A 20,696-nucleotide genomic window follows, 5' to 3' on the forward strand; every position below is an offset into this window, starting at 1 on the left:
CCGTTTCCGCTTCGCTAGCTTCACTTTTTTTTTTATCGTCCTTCTTCCCGTTGAGCTAATCGGTTTCGGTCAACCGCTACACCTGCTCTCCATTTGTCGTATTTATCTTCCCACAAGTAGACACAACATGGACGATTTTGACATGCTGAACGCGCCCACCGCTGGAAACGGTGTCGGCTCGGAGGAGGACCCTGCTGCCGCGTTCTTGGCCCAGCAAGAGAGCGAAATCGCGGGGATTGAAAACGACGAAGGCTTCAGCATCCTGGACAGCGGAGAGGTCCCCTCGTCGTTTGGGGAGTCTAACGGTGGGTGACGGCTATGGTCAAGCGGAGGCAACTTACTCCAGTTTAACGTTAACATTGTCGGTGTAGTCAACCTAGATTTAACTTTTTGTGGGGTTATGATTGTTACTAAACGATAACTATTACAATGAACTGTAATTTGAGCCTAAACGGTCACCGGAGTGGACGGTGTTTTAGCCAGCTTGCTAACGTTAGCTGAGCTAGCAAATTAGCTAAGTGGGGATAGCTAGCGTTAACATCAGTTTGTATATACGTTATTTAAACTTGACAAATGAAAACGAACACTTTATAGGAAACCTCGGAATAAGTAGCTGATGTTTGTTATGAGATGACCAAAGCTTTTGTTCGCATTTCCTAAATGAATGAAGCTGTCTGATAACATCAGTTCTTAGCCGTGTCATTCATTGCTGCATGTCAAGCTTAACTATTTGCTGACTACGCTACGTGTAGCTCCAGCTGTGTTTGCCAGCTAACGTTATAGTCTCAAGAGGAAACTGATGGAGCTTAACGACCTTTGGCCAAGACTGCCTCATTTCCTTGAAGCTGTAGCTACGTTGAAGTTTAGCAATTGTAGTTGGTCAGAAATGCTGACATATCATGTTATGAAATATGTGTGTAAGAAAATCTTTAGGAATCAGCAAGTTAGCCAAAGTGTAGACAGTATTAAGTTTTTTTTGTTGTTGTTTTTTTCCCAGACTTATTGAATCATGTTTATGGTTTTATTTATGTACTTTTTCATTTCTAACAGTTATTTTCCTTGTGTCATTTTTAGATGGTGCTATGAATGGAGAGCTTCATGGGGTAATACTTTGTTAATTTTCTTAGGAATTTTGCTTTTAAATTGTCAAATGTTGTCTGTCCTCTTGTTTGTTCTTCTGTGTGTTGTATGTGGTTGGGTAGGACTCTGACACCAGCCTATTTGTACCCATGATGTCCAAATATCTGCAATCTTTGACCTCTAAATAATAGTAATAATAATGCTGCCTCTTAAGAGCCATGTGTTTTTGTCTGTGCTGACCCTGCAAAGGATCACATTTCTGTCATGCATGACATTGTACTTGTCAGAGTAAAATGTTATGAGATGGCCATCATTCCTGTCAGTGTTTCTAATGTTGTTTTCACTAAGTTGATTGCAGAAATCTAGGAAAATGGCGACATCTCATTTGGTTGTAAAACTGAAACTATGTCCACTGGAAATGCCAATAGTAAACTCTCATTGCACAGAAGAAATGGTGTGCATGAATAGATACATGAAGTACAGTAGGTTAAAGTTGAACCAATAAGTTGGTCTGCAAACTGTAATGGATGTTGGGTAACCTGTTCGGTGGTTGAAATTGATTGTTAGACTTCTCATGGTTTTTGGAATATCTGGCTTCATTTTAGTGATGTGACCATGTTCCCAGATCTAAGCAATTTAGTGAGTGTAGTGTAGAGCACTGCACTCACTAAATTGGGGATAGGAATGATCACCAGAAATACAAAATATTGAATCAAAGGTGTAATAAACCAGAATTATCCATTCAAGTGAATTGATCAGCTCAGTATTCAGTAGACTTACGAATGGGATGTTGACATTTGCATCAGTGTTTTATCTTCATTTAATGTATTGATACAGCAGCTTTCTCATTGAATAAAATCTAAAGAACATTTGTAGTATTTCAGTGGTGGTGTGGAAAACACTGCTTTTCTTTTACCACTCCCGCAATGGGATTTTAGTACTAACCTTCAGATGTTTGAATAGTTGGCTGATTTGCTTCGACTTCCTTTTCCTGTGCTGTCATTGCAATAATGTTGCCTTTTGCACTGTCAGGACTTCTTTCTGGCTGTGAGAGAAACTAAGCTGATAAAACTCATAGTAGGCCAGATCTGTTTTGTTTTTTTTTAATACCAGTAATATTTACAAGCACCTACACTGCATCCATGTTGCATGAAGATGAATTATTGAATAATTCAGGATGAGGGATTTTCTTGAGGGAGGGACTTTCTTCACTATATCTCCTCATTGATTAAATGGTTTTCTGTCATCTTTCTTTCATCATCTTTCTTATTTTTTAGGAAAGTAACGGTCCATCAGATGCTTATGCAGCAATTTCCAATGCAGACCGGCTGCAGGCCGAACCCGAAAGCCTACGCAAGTGGAGGGAGGAGCAAAGAGAGAGACTGGAGGTGCTAGGTAAGCACAGACCAGAGAGTTTTTTTTAAAAGAAAACAGGATAGACCATGCTCTCTAAGATAAGAAAAAGTAGAGGTTGATATTGTGACGTCTTTGTTAATTCAAACCTAGCAGGTCTTTTTCATAGTATCTGTGTAAAACATCAGTTAAAAAGCATGCATGTTAACATTCACCGGCAACCAAACGCAGTAATTATAAATTCCTCCTTCTCTAGTACCAAATTGTCCTCCCAGGTCTCCTGCCCTGTCATTCCTACCACTGTCCCTTACTTTTGTCTTTATCCTCCCATCTGCTTCCTCACTTCTTTATCATTCCTCTCCTTGCTCACCCCCCCCAGACGCCAATTCTCGCAAGCAGGAGTCAGAGTGGAAGGAGAAGGCCAAGGTAGAGTTGGAGGAGTGGCACGCCAGGCAGAACGAGCAGCTGGAGAAAACCAAAACCAATAACAGGTACTGGTGTCTTAGAAGGATAGAAACGGGACAGAATATTAATATAATTGAGGGAAGGCTAATGTTACTGTAAAAAAAAAAAAAAATCCAAGATTATGATCTAGAGGGGTCACAAGAACACATAATCTTGGAAAATGTTTGAATAATTAAAAATGTTTTTAGATAATAGCTGCAGTTTTGGGTTCAATTGTAGGCCAGCTGTGTATAACCAAATATGAAAGTTTAGCTCAGTGTTTAGGGTCTTTAGCATGAAAAGAAATGGATCCAACTTAGCCTTGAGGTTTCAGAAAGGACAATGTTTGGTGTCCCAGCACCTCACATTACCTATATTTCATTAGCCCAAACCCTCCAGTTAAAATAATGTGAAAACAAGCCTTTTTTTCTTCAGGGAGCAAACTGAGAAGCTACAGTAGATGAGCCAAGAACATAATATTAACAGCCGTATTGAAGCATCTCATGCTGTGGCACAAACGTATGCTCTTTACTCTTTATTCACACTCCTGTTCTGTAACAACCTCAGGGCAATGCAAACCTCTACAATCTATTACATATAGTACAATGTCATGCTGTACGACTTATACAACACAGTATTGATTGTAATGGTTCCCAGGCACAGCACTCTTACTACTAATCAACTGTGTTCAGTGTAAATTATAGGTTAACTAAAGTTTATCTTTCAGCTAAAGTGAGGTCTTACTGTACACTGTATTTGTCATGGGGGTTAAAAGCAACTGTTGTATTTTGTTTATATTATTATCTTAGAATTACCTTACCTCTGTTCTCATGATTCAGCATTGTCTATGTGCCAGATCAGGCTAAAGTTGTCAAGTCCCATGACAGTGGCCTGGCTTTTTGCATTAGCAACATACCTGTATATTGTTGAGGACAATCCACAGGGCTCTCCCAGCCTGACTGTGGGTATAGCTTCCTGTTATGATTAGTGTGGCACAGAGGCTTAAGAGAAGTATCTAAGAATTGCTCTGCAAAAATAAAGTGTCATGTAAACTGATTTTAAACATCTACAATTCAAATGTAATTCTAAAAATATTTTTACAACTCTAGAATATTGTGATAAAACTGACAATTTTAAAGAACATTGTCTATTATTTGTAGTATAAATTTAGTTGATTGGTCCTGACTAGTGCATAATATCACACCATAAGACTGATGTGTTGTTTTTGCCTTTCGTTGTTAACATGTACTACTGTTTAAGGATGTACTAAAAACCTTTCGGCTGGTATATTTGTGTCCTCCACCAGCCACCAGGTAACTCATTGTTTTGACGATTTGAACTGGCAAAGTTTCTGTCTCAGTTTCTCATTCACTGTAATGCAGCCCTGCTGCCCTATTAATAATGAACTACCAACAGTCACGACTCCCAGTTCATATGACAACCCTACGTGTCTGCTTGATAGAAAACTTTTTCTGCTGCATAATCTTAGGTTGGGTTGTTTTTGTCCTGTAATAATAAATGATTTGCATAACTCCTCAAAGAAATGTGGAAGTATGGCACAAATGCTGCAAAAAGTTGGGGCTAGAACTAACAACTTAATTTCACTTTTTCTTATTTTCTGAACTAATCAATAAATCACTGTAAAAAAAAATATAAAAATCTCCTCACTTACTAATTTACCAGAAATCAAATTGATTTATTAAAAGAATCATATTCACTTGATATGGTATGAGTCCACACATGAGAAAAGCTTGTACTTGTATCTTGGATTCATCATTTATAATCATTAGCTATATTTCCAACATACTGTGTAGAGATGAGTCAATTAATTGAATAAGTTCAGAAGGAAGGAAAAGTTGAACTGGATACTAATTCAATGCCATCCTCTCACTTATGTAATTTGTCTTAAATCTGAAGAGCTAATGGTTTCTTGTGAATCACTGTTGCTGTGCAGTTAAAGATTTTAGGGGCAGACACAATCAGCTGAGATCCTCCCTGAATCTTTGAAACTCCCCCACAGACACTGCTTTTACTCCGTCCAAAAACCTGAGCCTTTGATTATATGCCTAAGCATATCATTGTGTGGTAACCTTTAATGCTTGTTTTCCATCCTGTTCTCCCTTTTACCTCTGTCTCTCTTCTCTCCTGCCTTCTTGCTGCTCTGTCGTTTGGGCGGATGTTTGTCCAGGGTGCTGGATGAAGACTTCTACAAGCAGCCCTTCTCTGAGCTCATTGGTTATGTGTATGTTGCTCCAACTAACATCCTCCTCTTTAATTTTTTTTGTTTTTGTTTTCTCCATCGTCATCAGCTCCCAGCATCCAACCATAGACATCACATTCCTGTCATTAGTTAGGGCATTAGTTACCTCCCCTTGTGTTGCCAAGCTTTAGTTCCATCTTTTCGTTTTTCATATTTAACTACTTGGATTTATATTTTTTCCTCTCTTCTCATTTGGCTTGGAGTTCTTGCTTTTGTTTTTTGTTTATTTCAGACTGCAGTCATTTTCATCCCATATATCTGCATGCCATTTGTGAGTGGATGCCTGTCAGGATACTTCAGTAAAGAGATTGACTGCATGCTACTACACACTCACTGCCAAGCTCCTCAGTCACATCCACTAGAATCAAATTAATTCTTTCATCACTGCCCGTGTTGATTTCTCATCCACCGTCCACTTACATTCCATTTCCCTTTAACTCATCTCAGCAAAACATTATGCACATACATCTCATATGTTCACAACAGTTATCACTTGCTTACATTAATTGTATTAAATCTCACAGAAAGTGTTTTGTTTCTACTTAACGCCTTTTATATTTGTGACTTTCACCAAATTAATCTACAAAATCTATTCAGGACTAGGATGCCTGTAGATTTATTTGAAGCAATTGTGTGTTTTTAAGTGAACGTGGTGTTTGTGTCAGTATCATCTGAACTTTCTTTTTCTTATCATGAGAGTTGTTTTTAAAATTAGAAATTTATCACCACTTCATGTGCAGAGTTGACTTGATTAATCTCAGTGATGGTTCCTTCCTCTAAATCTCTGCAAGTCAAGCTTCCCAAATACTCAGCTGTGCACATTCCCAGCCACAGTTAATCACTTTTGTAAGGACAAGGACTTGGTGTAGAACAGGATTATGCCCCATCCAACAGCATATTTAAATACCGTAATTTCCAGACTTTTCACACGCTTTGAACCTTGTGGCTTAAACAAGATGCGAGTAATTTATAGACGGCAAAACATTTAGCCTCTGGCTGTTGAAAAAGGAAATAGAGCTGCTGCATGTAAGCTTGACATCAATGAATCGATGGTGAGACGTTGGAGACGGCAGCGTGAATGTGTAAATATCTCATGTTACAACGTAGACACCTGCGGCTTATAGACAAGTGCGGCCTATATATATATATATATATATATATATATATATATGTGTGTGTGTGTGTGTGTGTGTGTGTGTGTGTGTGTGTGTGTGTGTATATATGTGTGTACTTTTTTTTTCCTTTTTAAATTTAGTGGGTACGGCTTATATTCAGGTGTGCTCAATAGTCCGGAAATTACGGTATCTTATTAGGTGTTTTTTTTTTTTTTGTCACATCTCTTATCAAACTACAGAGTTTATACATTTAATATACTTTAGTAAGTATAGTTTGGTTTTTCCTCAAGCTGTTAACAGGATTCAGAAACTCAAGTTGGTACCTTGTTTTGCCTTCAGGTATATTTTACAATTTTTTATAGGCTGCAGAAAGGTCATTAATAATTACTTAAGAAATACAGGATTCCAGCTTTTTATCCTCAAATTTGGTTCTCAAATGGATCTTCAGTTAATTTCCAGGGAGCACTAAACAGTTTAAGTTTGCTTTTCCTGAAGCTACAGATATCTTGACTTGTGACACAATAAGCTCCAGCACTCACTGCCCCCATTGTCTGTCTCCTTTCTGTCTTATTACTGCTAAAATTGAAAGTACAGCAAGATTTTATTGCTGGCACCACTTGTCATGTGAGGAATACACAACTGCTTCAAACCAAACTCTGTTCATGCTTTATTAGAATGTTAGCTGCTCTGTAGCTACTGCTGTCCTATATGATGACATGCTAATTTGCCCAAGCTAGCTATCCAATAGCCTGAGCTGTGCAGCCTTTGGTTTTGCTATGAATTTACTTGGGAACATCCATTAGCCTGCATTGTGGTGTACACGTTTTGTCTCTTCTCGTTAATTAGCTTTGGTTTCAAGGTTATTAATGTGTTGCTGAAAGACATTATGTTTGGTGAGAACAGTGTGACATCTTTCCTGGTAAAATGTTCTTTTGATCACCTGCGGTTTTATTATATGCACACCTCAATGCAGCCTATGCATAACATAATATTAGCTTATATGTGGGATTTTCCCTATACTGTAGAACAAATTGTTCTACAGTCACAGCAATACTGGTGTGGAATGAGGCTGAATCACACCACTTCCTCCTCCTTCATCCTGTTGGTTTGAGTCTAAGACAGGGACTGCTGGGGCCTCATTTATAAACATTCAGTAAGAACAAGTGTGAATATCACTTCCCACACAAAAGTTGTGAATTAACAGAGGTGACAGGAGAATGAACACATCTCTGCACAATTACTGAACAATCTCTGTAAACTTTCTGGTTGGGAGCTAAGCATATATGACACAGTAATGACGAAAATAGTGTTCAAGTGTGAAATTATGCAAAGCTTGTTTTTGACCCAAGCTAATAGGAAAGAATCTAGTTTTATAAAAGAGACCCCAAGCTTTAATGTCCTTGTGTCTGTACTAGACAGAAATATGGCATGAGACAATATATACACTCACCAAACCAAAGGCTGCACACGATTTTCTCTGTAGAACACTTTGATGAAAAAAGAATCAAGTTTTAAAAAATGTTGCTTTTGCATGCTTGCTTTCAACATCTGCATTTAGCTCATTTTTGTTGTCTTTCATTTCGTCCCCTCCCCCCTCTCTCTCTCTCTTCTAAATTCTGACTTGTGAAACTGTTTCTCCCTGTTTTCTTTTCCTATGCACCTTAAAGCACACACATTAACCATCCTTGCTACCGCCTAGACCAGTTAAGTAAAAATATAAAACCCCAGAACCTCCAAATACTCATATTTTTTGACAGGGGATAGATGCAGTTCTTTGTGTGTGTTAGATAAGTATGCTTTGTACAGATGCCCAGTTTACTAGTCCAACAGTTAGATCCACTGCCTAGATAGAGGTTTAGTATAATGTCCCTTCTGTGATGTTGTGGTCTTTCTAGTCCCTTGTGTATTTGTAGTTGGTTGTGACAGTGAATGTTCATTGGCTTCTCATCCCCCATTTTGCTTTGTGTTTTGTGTTGTAGTTATTAGCTGAATTTGTGCCTGCAGGTGGGGTGGGAACTAGAACAAAATCCTTGTAAATAGAAATGAATATGGCAGTGGAAGTATTACTGTGTTTATGCGGGTTGGGTGTGATGAGGGCTTTCATTTGTTTAGCCATACTCTGTGGCTTGCATCTTAAAATGTCTTGTGATGGTGGCACTGATCCATTTGTAGTTTTTCAGTTTTGTCTTATGTTCTTTTTTTCACTTTTATGTTTTAATTTCAAGTAATGTGGTAAGTCCTGTAGTGTAAATGTCATTTTTTTGTTTGATAGATGGTTTAATAACACATCAGCCTTCACCAGGAAGACATTAATTGATCTGTTCCACAATTATGGCACATGAGATCAAAATAAACACATTCTTTGCCACACTTCCAAGTAGCCTGCTTTTCAGCCGCAGCAAAATGCATGGCTAAGGCCCAGTAGTGCTTCCAGTTCTTTTGGGCTTGGTTAAAAAAAAAAAAAAAAACATCAACAACAACAGAACTTGTCATTATTGTTCCTTTTTTCATCAAGGACAAGTATACAGATGAGCTCACCATCCCTATACTTGGTTCTTCTTGAGGAAAGAGAACATTGTGATATACAACTACAGGGCAAGTCCAAGTGTACGGGTGTGGGCAAACTCCCCTCCCTCAGTTCTGAACAGAACTGTCTTTTTAACCAACCAAAAATGCTTATCAGACCTTATGATTATTATTATCATTTTTTTTTAGCTTCAGTTTGTTTTCTCTTTGGATTTCTCATCAGTGTTTTATATGTACTGCCCCTTATGTACTGTTGTGGAGAGTTGAAAATACAGGTGACTGTACTGTTATGTGTAAGCAGAGTTGGGGGCATGTCACAGGTAAAGAAATGGTCGTAGCTTGTCTCTCTTTGTGAGCATAAATACAAGTGGATGTCTGTTTCTGTGTGATGATGGGACTGTCCCACCCTGAGGTAGACTCTGCTGAACCAACAAAGTCCCACCAAGCCAAGAAAACAATGTAAAACAGACTTATCTGTGGAGATTTATACTCCGTACATTAGGAGAGTATTTCTTAGTTCTTGATGCCAGACTGAAATTTGAACTTAAAATTAATTTATCTGGCAAATGACTCAGACAGGCCAGACCCCGGGAGGTACTACCAAGGTTTCCTTCCAAACTTGTTTGTTGATGATCAGCAGAGGATTTTCTCAGGGTTGTACATGTATCTGTTTATTTTACCTCTTCCCCCACTGACTGTTCTCTATTCCATGTCCTTTCCTTTCCCTCTTCCTTGTGGCATGTAGGGCGGCTGAGGAGGCCATGATCTCAGATCTGGATGAGAACAACCCCGGCACAGAGTGGGAGCGGGTGGCTCGGCTCTGCGACTTCAACCCCAAGTCCAGCAAGCAGGCTAAAGACGTGTCCCGCATGCGCTCCGTCCTCATCTCCCTGAAGCAGTCCCCGCTCGTTCGTTAGGCAGCCAAGGCTGCTCGTTCCATATCATCCTCTACCACCACACACCAACCAACCCAACTACCAATGTCCCACCTTCTGTATTCTGAAGACAAGGGGGCTTGCACCTCGTCTATCCATATGTTTGCCATACATAGCCCTGTTTTTTTTCCCCCTGTGGAAGGATAAAGCCAGTGGTCCCACCCCTATCCATCTCCTCCCAGCAGGGCTGTAGAGATTAGCCTTGAAGCACCAGCTCACCATTTTCTGCCCCCTGAAAGGTTTTTAACTGTGTGCACCTCTTCCACAGACCAGTCAAGACCATATAAATTCCTTTCCCTTGTTTAAATAGATGAAGGCCAGTTAGATCTTCACTGAGTCTCATGGTCTGTGGTCTTGTGTAGCACTTGTAACAGTGGGGAGTTGGGACACTAAAAGGGAAGGGCTGATGTTTGTTTGGGCCTACAGCTACACTACAGCCTGCTTCTCATGGCCCCCAAACAATATCATTCCCATGATGCTGTACTTTAACTCGTAACTTGTCAGTCTTATGAATCTTTCATTGACATGCGAGGGTTGATTGATGTTAAATGGGTCTACTCACCTTTTGCCCTCCAACACATCACCTCATGTTTTCCCATCCTTACAAAAAGTATCTTCAGATTTTTCTTTGTTGTTGTCTTTTTTTTTTTTTAAAGGACCAAATTCTAAGACAAAACTCCAAAATCAGTGTGTGTCCTTTGAACTGTGTGTGTAGAGCCTGCTTGTGGCATGTTGTGTTAAATTTTCCAATCTATGCATTTCCTTTTGAAAAGCCTCCCCCTCCTCCAGTCAGGAACTGAACAAAGTCCAGTCATTACAATAAATGTGACCCGTTTGTATGTGTGTTTAAACCTCAACAGTGTGTGTGTATGTACTCTTTGTGTGTACCTTTGTACATATACAGAAGGCAATATATATACAGTATATAAAACATTTATGTCACTGAAATTAGACAGTTGTGGTTTTAAAGAGAACTAGATATCAGCCAGCTGTTGCTTGACCATGCGTGTTCATTGTCCATTTGATTTCAGTATCAGTAAAAAGTGAATGAAAGTTGTTGTCCCGTCGTTCTTCAACTTGATATTTAATGTTATGCTGTTGTTCAGGAATGTGGCTGCACTGTGTTGATTGAAAGTATGGCGCTTGCAGATCCTTGAAAGTTGAGAGTTTAACTGTAACCTAATGTGTAACCCTGAATCAATTTGTGGCCATTCGGAGGAATATAGTTGCTCTAGTAGAAACTGCCAAACACAGCGTGGCAAATTTAAAGTTAGCAAAAAATGCATAGATTTATATCCAGTACACCTAGACTTCCTCTACTATTTTGACTGGGGTCATCTCTCTGGTCAGCCAATCAATGAAAGTCATATGTGTTCTCCTTTTAACTCTGTTTTAGTCGCTTCCAATGCCAACATCTGGGTTATTAGCTTGCTAGCTTCTCATTTTTTAGACACAAACTTTGCTGTTTGGTGCTAGGCAGCTTATAGTGGGTTTATCAGCAGGTTTTTTTTCTTTCTTTCTTTCTTTCTTTTTGGCTTTAAGTAACTGCCTGCTGCATCTTTAAGAGATGGGAAAGCTCTGTAGAGGTGCAATGTTTAGTGATCTCTTGAGTCATTTGATGTTGAATAACTGAACTTAAAGCTGCACTTATCAGTATTCTTATATTAACAGTGGATGACCTGTGCCTACGTGAAATATGAAGACAGAGGTAAAAAGTGAGTCACAGTTGGACCTAATATTCACTGAATGTCTCGAAACGGGTCCAAATGAACACTATATTTCTTTGCAGGTTTCAAGTGACACTTGAAAATACGTCACGGGTTATGCTGACTCCCACACTGCTTTACAAAATGTCTCAGTGATTTAGAACCTGAAGAACACTGTTTCACCTTTTGCACAATCCACACTTCATGACTACTACTTCAGAAAGACCTCTCTCATATCTGCATTTGCCTTGACACTTCATGACTACTACTTCAGAAAGACCTCTCTCATATCTGGCATTTGCCTTGACACACTTCATGACACAGGAGAAGTTGGCCTTTCTGCTAAAAAAAAAAAAGCAGTTTGCCACAAATTCCTAGACACACCAACACTTTCCGCCAGGCAGTCAAACTGGTTATCTGTTAACTGTCAAAGCAATCTTCCTCATCCTGAAAAGGCATGCCAATGTATCATTTTGTACAGTATCATTTTGGACTCTCTGAGTGACCTTTATGAGTTACCTGTTTCCTTCATTCAAACTGATAAGAAATGGCAATGCCAATGTCCATCATCAACAGATTTCTCTATATTTCCATTGCAACATGGCACCAGGCAACAATTTGTCATATTAAGGTGTTTTGCAGAGAAAATGTGGTTGTAGGAATCCAGGCACTTTGCTTGAGGGAAAGCCAAGGAAATAATTTCCATTTGGGCATTCGATGAGACACTTTACACTTTACACTTTTTAAATAAATATATAGGGAACACATAACCTAGCTGAGTAATTAATCTGGCAGGGACTTTAAAGTTCTCTTAGTATGTATTTTGATATTGCTAAATTGCTTTCTGCAGTATTTTGTTTGGAAATACAACCCTTTTACACCTCTTGAAATATATTAATAATATATTTCAATATATTAATGTTATGTTATGTTACTAACATGGCCGACTTCATGTTCTGGGTCTGTGAATGTCAAACGACAAGAAAACCCCCTCTGGGTTGAAGGCAGAACAAAAACTTTGCCAACTCTATTATCAAAAGAATAGGCAGACATAACTAGTGTTTGCTTATGTCAGTAATAACATTTAATTATACCTGAGCAATATGATGCATATACTTCTTGTCTATGTCAACCAGTTAGACTGGAAACTACACCTGTCTCATCCAACTGTCTCCTTCCTTCATCAAACAGATCAGCAAACAATTGAGGAGAGTGAAAATTCAAATTCAATTCAATTTTATTTATATAGCGCCATATCACAACAAAAGTCATCTCAAGGCACTTTTTATATAGAGCAGGTCTAGACCATACTCTATGAAATAGGTATTTATAGAGAGAGACCCAACAAATCCCACCACAAGCAGCACTAGACGACAGTGTCAAGGAAAAACTTCCTTGTAAGAGGAAGAAACCTTGAGCAGAACCGTACTCAGGGTGGGCAGCCATCTGTCTCGACCGGTTGGGTTAAGAAGGAGAGAGAGAGAAAATATTTAAGTACTGAAATAAAACTGTGTCAAAATTGTATTCATGCAAGCATTGTGTTTTTTTTATATCAGCTGGGAAAATTGTGTGTGGTTTTGTTTTTTGTCACGCCATCTCAGGCAAGCCTCCAAGCTCATTTTCCCACTTTTGCCTTACACTCTTACACTTAATTTAATCAGCCCAGTCCATGAATGAAAAGTTCTTTACAGATCCTGGATAAGACCTGTCACTAAAATGTTGGTTTGATTTGAAACTCAGTATTTTACACTTATAAACTGTAATTATATTGTTTTCTTGGATACAGTTGCAAAAGCAGTATACAGTCATTAATATATTATGTATTAATTATATAGTGTATATGATATGTATATGATAGTATGTAGATTACTAAATGAAACCTGCTTATAAACTGGTAGCGTAGAGTTTGACAGACGTCTTGAGTGCATTCTGGATATGTAGATCTACTGTTTTTGGAGCTTGATCCATACTCGACTAAAGTTGGATGTCTCCACTTTGGTGCTCTGATTTTCAGTATTATGTTTATACCTCAACTTTGTCCACCTTTGTGTTTGTGTTGATTTAATATATCCTGTCATACAAGTAGTAATACACAGATGCAGTAGTTAATATTCCCCACACATGATAGTACTGTAGCTGATTTTAATGAGAATGAAATAATTCATACTGTACTTTTGCTATTAGCTTTCTTCGCTATCACTCACTGGTGACATCTATAAAGTCTGACATATGACTTATTGTCCAACCAGTGTAACTGAAACATCCAGTTTCGTTTTTAAGAACTCACCCTGCCACAGTCAGTTTGACAAAAATTGCTATGGTGAGATAGGCACACATCAACTCATTCCACTGGAATTCATACACTTCATTCAATGTTATTTTCTTTCCTAATCTGTCACTTATATTAATCTGTCAGTATTTTTGTTTGTTTCATCTCTTTTTTGGTTCCAGTTGGGCAAGTCGGTTGTGGCCAAGGTGGACATTCCCAAAGGCACAGAGCTGAAACTGGACATGTTTGCAGTGAAGGTTGGCGAGCCAAAGGGGATCCCTCCAGAGAATATGCAGGAACTGGTGGGCAAGAAGCTCAAAGTGGATGTGAAGGAGGACAACAGCATCTTGGCAAACATGATAGAATAAAGAATACTCCACAAAGGTTGGGAGAGGGAGGCAGAAAGGCAGGCAGAGAGGGAGATAGATAGAGAATGACAGAGAGATGCAGACAGGTAGAGGGTGTTATTCCACATGTTGCTGACAGCTGAGCCAAAGAGGATATTTGAGTGTGCTGGCGTGACATTTGATGAAAAACAGTGTTATTAAGGGGTGTGGTAACCAATTACACATCTCAGTTTGGAACATTGCCAATGATATATATATATAGACATATGAAGCCACATAAGCCACATCTCCATGATCTGAAATTCAAGCTACAATCATATGATGCTGGCATTTCTATTCTATCCCTTCAACACTGAGACAAGAACACATTGTCAAACTAAAAGTAAAAAAGTGGAGTTGCATGGCTACTGTTACAGGGTGTGGTAGGAAAAACAAGTTATGCATCTCAGTTTAATCAGTATTGTGTTTATTCCTTGAGACTTTATCCACCTCTGTCTTTAAAAAAGTAGCACTATGATATTAAAATAAAAGAGTCAGACACTCTGGTTGCATGTCTCTAGTTTAAATTATCACAGAGGAATTACGCTCTAAAGACAACAGGATATAAGAGAGAGCTCCTGCACACTTCAGAAGGTTAAAGACAGCAAACATCAAAGACACTTAACTCATTGTTTAGAGGTTAATGCTGATCCTCTCCCTTTCTGTTTTGTGTTTCCGTGTGTGTGTGTGTGTGTGTGTGACCTAGCCTACCTGTTCACCTCATTAAGTATGCATTTAGTGGATGTGGAGGCGGGATGTACTTCAGTATTATAAAAGGCACAACATCACACGACACTCTTTCCACTCATTGCCTACCACGGGAGCGCACCTCTTTAACATCTTCATCTGCCAAGTTGTGAGACAACTGATACTTCTTTGCAGTTTATTAATCTGTTCTCTTACATCACCAGAATGCCTCTGCAGTTTGAACTCTGTCCTGGGAGAATGATCGGAGGTAACCATCCGTGCTTCATCATTGCTGAAATTGGACAAAACCATCAGGGAGACATTGAGATTGCTAAGCAAATGATCAAGATGGCGAAGGTAAAATAAGGGGGTGAAACTGTTCCATAAAGATGATGATGTTGTTTATGTTTTGCTTTGTGTTGTCAAAATTAATCCAGTGTCTTCTCTTCTTTTGTTTTCTCCCCATCTTCTGTCATCTCAGGACTGTGGTGCTGATTGTGCTAAATTCCAGAAAAGTGAATTAGAGTACAAATTCAGCAAGCCAGCCTTGGCGCGCCCGTACAATTCAAAGCACTCCTGGGGTAAAACTTACGGTGAGCACAAGCGTTACTTGGAGTTCAGCCACGATCAGTACAGGGAGCTGAAAAAGTATGCAGCAAAGATTGGAATCTTCCTCACAGCCTCCGGGATGGATGAGGTAAGAAGTATTTTTGTCCACAGTGCTCCACTTTAATCCACAAGAACAGTGTAGTGTATTGCTGCATGCTGGCTGTTCTTGAAATTACCGTATTCTTTAAGATAAATTGGTTAATGCACAGCTGAACAGCTGATAAAAACAAACAAGAATTGCCGTTTCTTAACCTGTGAGAGTTACAGTACTTACAGTATGTTTGTGCCCTCATGATATTAATTTCCACAGATGGCTGTGGAGTTCCTCCATGAGCTGGATGTGCCTTTCTTCAAAGTTGCCTCCTGCGATGCTAACAACTTCCCCTATCTGGAGAAAACCGCCAAAAAAGGTATGAGGCCGTGTATCAGGCAATTTTTTTTACCTGTTTATATCAACAGATGTTTTGTAGATAAGGGGAGGAAAGACTGACGACCAAAAAACAAAATAAAAGCTGTTGCCTTTAGAATACGGTGATGAAAATGAATGAAGGTTTATGCATGGCTGAGCATGAAAACCAAGGCTGAGCTTATACAAATGATGATTTCACATAAAGACATAAAGCTGTGTCAATCTGTGTCAGGACGTCCCATGGTGGTGTCCACTGGGATGCAGTCCATGGAGACAATACAGAGGGTCTATAAGACAGTGAAGGAGTACAACCAGAACTTCACTTTGTTGCAGTGCACCAGTGCCTACCCTCTGGATCCTAAAGACGTCAACCTCAGTGTGATCAAGGTAAGATGAAAAGAACAAGTGTCTCCTCCCAGTCAATCATAATGTCCACTGACTCTTCCCTGTTTTCAGTGCAGTAAAATAATCAGTGATATCTCAGTATATTGTTATAGAGCGACCATACATAAATAAATATATATATGTACAGACAGGAAAGAAATTAAAGGAAAAACCAACATAAAGTGGTGTTAATAAGTTGTTGGTACCACTAGAACAGCTTCAATGCACTTTGACATAGATTCTCTAAGTCTCTTGAACTCTTGCAAAAGCTATTCCCTCATTTGGTGCTTTGGTGATAGTGGTGGAGAGCTAACACCCCAGTTCAAAATCTCCCAAAGGTGTTCAACTGGGTTGGTTGGGGTGATGACTGTGAAGGCCATAGCATGTGATCAAAGCATATTATCGAACCATTCAGTGACCCCTCGTATCCTGTGACTGGATTGTACCTCTAGTATGTCAGTTTGAACATGACTCTATCAAATGTTAACGCAAATGTACCTTGGTATGAAAGTTTGGGCTTTTGCCAACACAAGACGATCCAATAAATCATTGGTGTTGTGTCCAATCATGAAACCCCCGCTGATAAGGTAAAGAACTGTTAAATTTAAGTTTTTAAGTTACTGCTAGCACTCATGCTATTCAGGTGAAGACCATCCTTTTTAAAACATCTGACTGAAATTTGATAAAAGGTATGGTATGTACATAAATATGTACATATGTAAATACCATACCTTTTACCTCAGACATGTTTTCCATAGGACTGAAGTGTACGAGTTCAGTGAGTTCAGGATGTCATTGCAGTCGACGATTACATTGCAACATCATTAAAGTAAATCAGTAATCAGTAGTCAAGGCTTTGCTCTAAACATACACATTTCACATAGCCTAACAAGCAAACAATTAGATGCCATTCAAGCTAGTGCCTGCTTATCATATGATATTACAGTATCATGTAACACCACAACAAAGCTGTTCTGCCCTCTTTGTGGGCATGCCTCAGTACAAGATTTACAGTAACTCAAGCTTCTTGCATGACCTAAAACATTCAAGGAAATGCCTGCATTTCTATAGCTACTGTCAGCAACAGTGAATCCCATGTAAAATATTTACTTTCATTTTTATATTATTGTCATTATTTGGTCTCCATCTTGAAGATAATTCAAGCATACTAAAACCTTCTTCGAGATTTGAAGAAGATTTCAGTATGCTTAGAACTAAGACAAAAAGTTTCTTTCAAGCATTGAGAAAGTAAAAATGTGATACAACTTTTTTCTGAAAAATAGGTTATCATAGGTTTTTAGCACAATTTACAGAAGACCTCCACTAAATTGTCATTTAGTGGAACAGTTTATATACAAAAAATCTTATGAGGCATATTAAGAGCAACAATAATTAGATTACATATTAAAAGACTATGTAAGGATCACAATACAGCTCCCAAATAGTAACTAATTGTCATTTTAAATCTTTATTCTTTGCCACTGTCCTTCCAAAGAAGATACTGCAGTTTATTTCATATGTTTTCTATGTATATAAAATCACTTTTGTAAATGTAATTTGATTTGGACACAACAATGGGTGCATCATAGGTGCATCATGGGTGCACACTTGGCCAGTTGCTGTGTCAAGTTGGCATGCTTGTTGCAGTTTTAGTTTCAAAAACATAGTCAGAAAGTTTGACCAAATTTTGTGGGTGTTTCAGATGCTGCTAAATGATCAGTTAAAAAAAATAGTTAAGCAAACCAATGCCCTAAAACTGGGCCTGTCACGCTCAACAGCGATCTGCTCCGTTCTGCCCTGACTTTGTTAACATGGCAACATTACAACCATGCAACGTACAGTCACGAAACTTTAATGATGTGCAGTTGATCAAAATCAAGGCCAAATTTGAAAATAGGTGTGGTCCTACCCATGAGACATAGCCTGTGCTTGTCCATGACAGTAATACCTTAGTAATACCTGTTGTGACAGGTGTTTGTTTTACTTCATTTGAGTTTAGGGAGTGTTCGTGACAACCAGTTAGACTGGAAACTACACCTGTCTCATCCAGCGTCCTCCCTCCTTTATCATTCAACAAACAATGGAGGAGAGAGGAAATATTCTACAGTTAATGCAAGAGTATCATTGTTGGAAGCACATACACATGAATGAAAAACATAGGTAACAGGCATTTTATACAACTCACACAAGCATTAGTGGTGAATATATTTTTACTCCCTTTCCTTTTCCTGAAGGAATACCAGAAGGAATTCCCTGATGTTCCCATCGGATATTCCGGTCATGAGCAGGGGATCTACATCACTGTGGCCGCTGTGGCGATGGGAGCAAAAGTCGTGGAACGCCATGTGACCCTGGATAAGACCTGGAAGGGAAATGACCATGAGGCATCCCTGGAGCCCTCAGAGCTGGCAGAGTTGGTCCGAGCCATCCGACTGGTGGAGTTGGCGATGGGATCACCTGTCAAGCAGATGTTACCCTGCGAGAAGAGCTGCCACGATAAGGTTGGCTTGATTCGAGTCTTTATCCCCTTCAGTTTATTCAGTATCATTTTATTCTGAAAGTTAGTACTTTGCCATTGATAGAGTATAAATTTGTAAATTCTGTTGTTTTCTTGGATACTAGTTGCAAACAAAATAGTATACAATAACCATTATTATATAGTATATTCTGTATAAAATTAGCATGTAGTATTGAACTGAAACACCGCAATTATGTGAGAAAATAACTCTAATCTCAACTTGAGTTTTTAACGAAAACCTGCCTTACAAACTGGTAGCGTAGAGTTTGACAGACGTCTTGAGTTGCATTCTGGGATATGTAGGATCTACTGTTTTTGAAGCTTGATCCATACTCGACTAAAGGTTGGGATGTCTCCACTTTGGTGCCTGATTTTTTTTCCAGTATCATCAGTATTATGTTTATACCTCAACTTTGTCCACCTTTGTGTTGATTTAATATATCCTGTCATACAAGTAGTAATACACAGACGCAGTAGTTAATATTCCCCACACATGATAGTACTGTAGCTGATTTTAATGAGAATGAAATAATTCATACTATACTTTTGCTATTAGCTTTCTTCGCTATCACTCACTGGTGACATCTATAAAGTCTGACATATGACTTGTTGTCCAACCAGTGTAACTGAAACATCCAGTTTCGTTTTTAAGAACACACCCTGCCACAGTCAGTTTGACAAAAATTGCTATGGTGAGATAGGCACACATCAACTCATTCCACTGGAATTCATACACTTCATTCAATGTTATTTTCTTTCCTAATCTGTCACTTATATTAATCTGTCAGTATTTTTGTTTTGTTTCATCTCTTTTTTGGTTCCAGTTGGGCAAGTCGGTTGTGGCCAAGGTGGACATTCCCAAAGGCACAGAGCTGAAACTGGACATGTTTGCAGTGAAGGTTGGCGAGCCAAAGGGGATCCCTCCAGAGAATATGCAGGAACTGGTGGGCAAGAAGCTCAAAGTGGATGTGAAGGAGGACAACAGCATCTTGGCAAACATGATAGAATAAAGAATACTCCACAAAGGTTGGGAGAGGGAGGCAGAAAGGCAGGCAGAGAGGGAAATAGATAGAGAATGACAGAGAGATGCAGACAGGTAGAGGGTGGATAGACAGTGCTGCAGTGTGTGAACAGAAAGCAGAGAGAATGAGGAGGAACAAAAGAGAGGAACAGAGAAGTGCACTTAGAGCAAGGCAAATTACATTGAGGATGAACAGGTCTTAGATCTTAAAATTGTTCCACGTGAATGGCATGACATGTAATGACAAACATACTGTTATTACAGGATGTGGTATTAAACTAGTTGTGCATCTCAGTTTGGAACATTGTCAATGGTCAAATGTCAGAAATGAAGCCATGTATGTATTCTCCATGATCTGAAATTCAAGCTAGTCTGTTTTGTCCCCTCTACATTGAGATGATGAGATATTCTCAAACTAACAGCACAAACGTGGAGTTGCGTGGCTGCTGTGTGGTTTAAACCTTAACAAGATAAAAGTGACCAGGTCTGTACTTAATAATTTGGATACATGCAAATATTACCTGGTGATGGTGATACCTGCCCTCATTTGCATCCCTGCACCATTTGCCTTCTGTGTGCCACAGGCCTTTAACAGGGGAAAATATATTTCTCATATGTGGTATGAACATCATCTCTGTTTAGAATGATCTGTCCCTGCCTAATTTTCCCAGCAGTAAATCGTGATGAAAATATGTAATGTGGTTGTCTATATTAATATATAGGATGCACTTATATGCAGTTTTTGTGGGATTTCACTTGAAACTTTGGTTAAATTCAGAGGTGCCACATGTGGCCCATTAATACTAATCACATTTTCCCTGCTGTTAATCTTGAAAATAAAAAGGGTTTTAATAAATTCTATATTCTAATCTCATTTTTTTCATTTTTTGATTCTCATTTTTCATATTTTTGCATCCTAATTAATGTTTTTAATTAGTTTTATGTGATTCTGGTGTTCTGCTTCACTCCTAAAATACGCTTAAATGAATGCTTT

General features: G+C 38.8%; 2 protein-coding genes across 3 annotated transcripts; both read left to right on the forward strand.

Annotated features, from left to right (window-relative positions):
• Positions 1 to 27: 27 nt before the first annotated feature.
• Positions 28 to 10,766, forward strand: clta (clathrin, light chain A). Of its 2 annotated transcripts, XM_018679684.2 has the most exons (7): positions 28 to 305; positions 1,075 to 1,103; positions 2,358 to 2,475; positions 2,813 to 2,924; positions 5,066 to 5,119; positions 7,920 to 7,955; positions 9,524 to 10,766. In XM_018679684.2, the coding sequence occupies exons 1-7, from the start codon at positions 128 to 130 to the stop codon at positions 9,693 to 9,695; spliced, it is 699 nt and encodes a 232-aa protein (XP_018535200.1). In that variant the 5' UTR covers positions 28 to 127; the 3' UTR covers positions 9,696 to 10,766. The 2 variants fall into 2 exon arrangements, with proteins under 2 accessions (XP_018535200.1, XP_018535202.1); XM_018679686.2 differs by lacking the exons at positions 5,066 to 5,119; positions 7,920 to 7,955 and having other exon boundaries at positions 29 to 305.
• A 4,136-nt stretch (positions 10,767 to 14,902) lies between these two features.
• On the forward strand, positions 14,903 to 20,563 carry LOC108885367 (sialic acid synthase). Its single transcript, XM_018679687.2, has 6 exons — positions 14,903 to 15,118; positions 15,243 to 15,458; positions 15,681 to 15,780; positions 16,012 to 16,166; positions 18,398 to 18,664; positions 19,506 to 20,563. The coding sequence occupies exons 1-6, from the start codon at positions 14,987 to 14,989 to the stop codon at positions 19,689 to 19,691; spliced, it is 1,056 nt and encodes a 351-aa protein (XP_018535203.1). The 5' UTR covers positions 14,903 to 14,986; the 3' UTR covers positions 19,692 to 20,563.
• Positions 20,564 to 20,696: the final 133 nt, after the last annotated feature.

The sequence above is a fragment of the Lates calcarifer genome, linkage group LG5 (genome assembly GCF_001640805.2).
Source record: "Lates calcarifer isolate ASB-BC8 linkage group LG5, TLL_Latcal_v3, whole genome shotgun sequence".
Classification (NCBI taxonomy): Eukaryota; Metazoa; Chordata; class Actinopteri; family Centropomidae; genus Lates; species Lates calcarifer.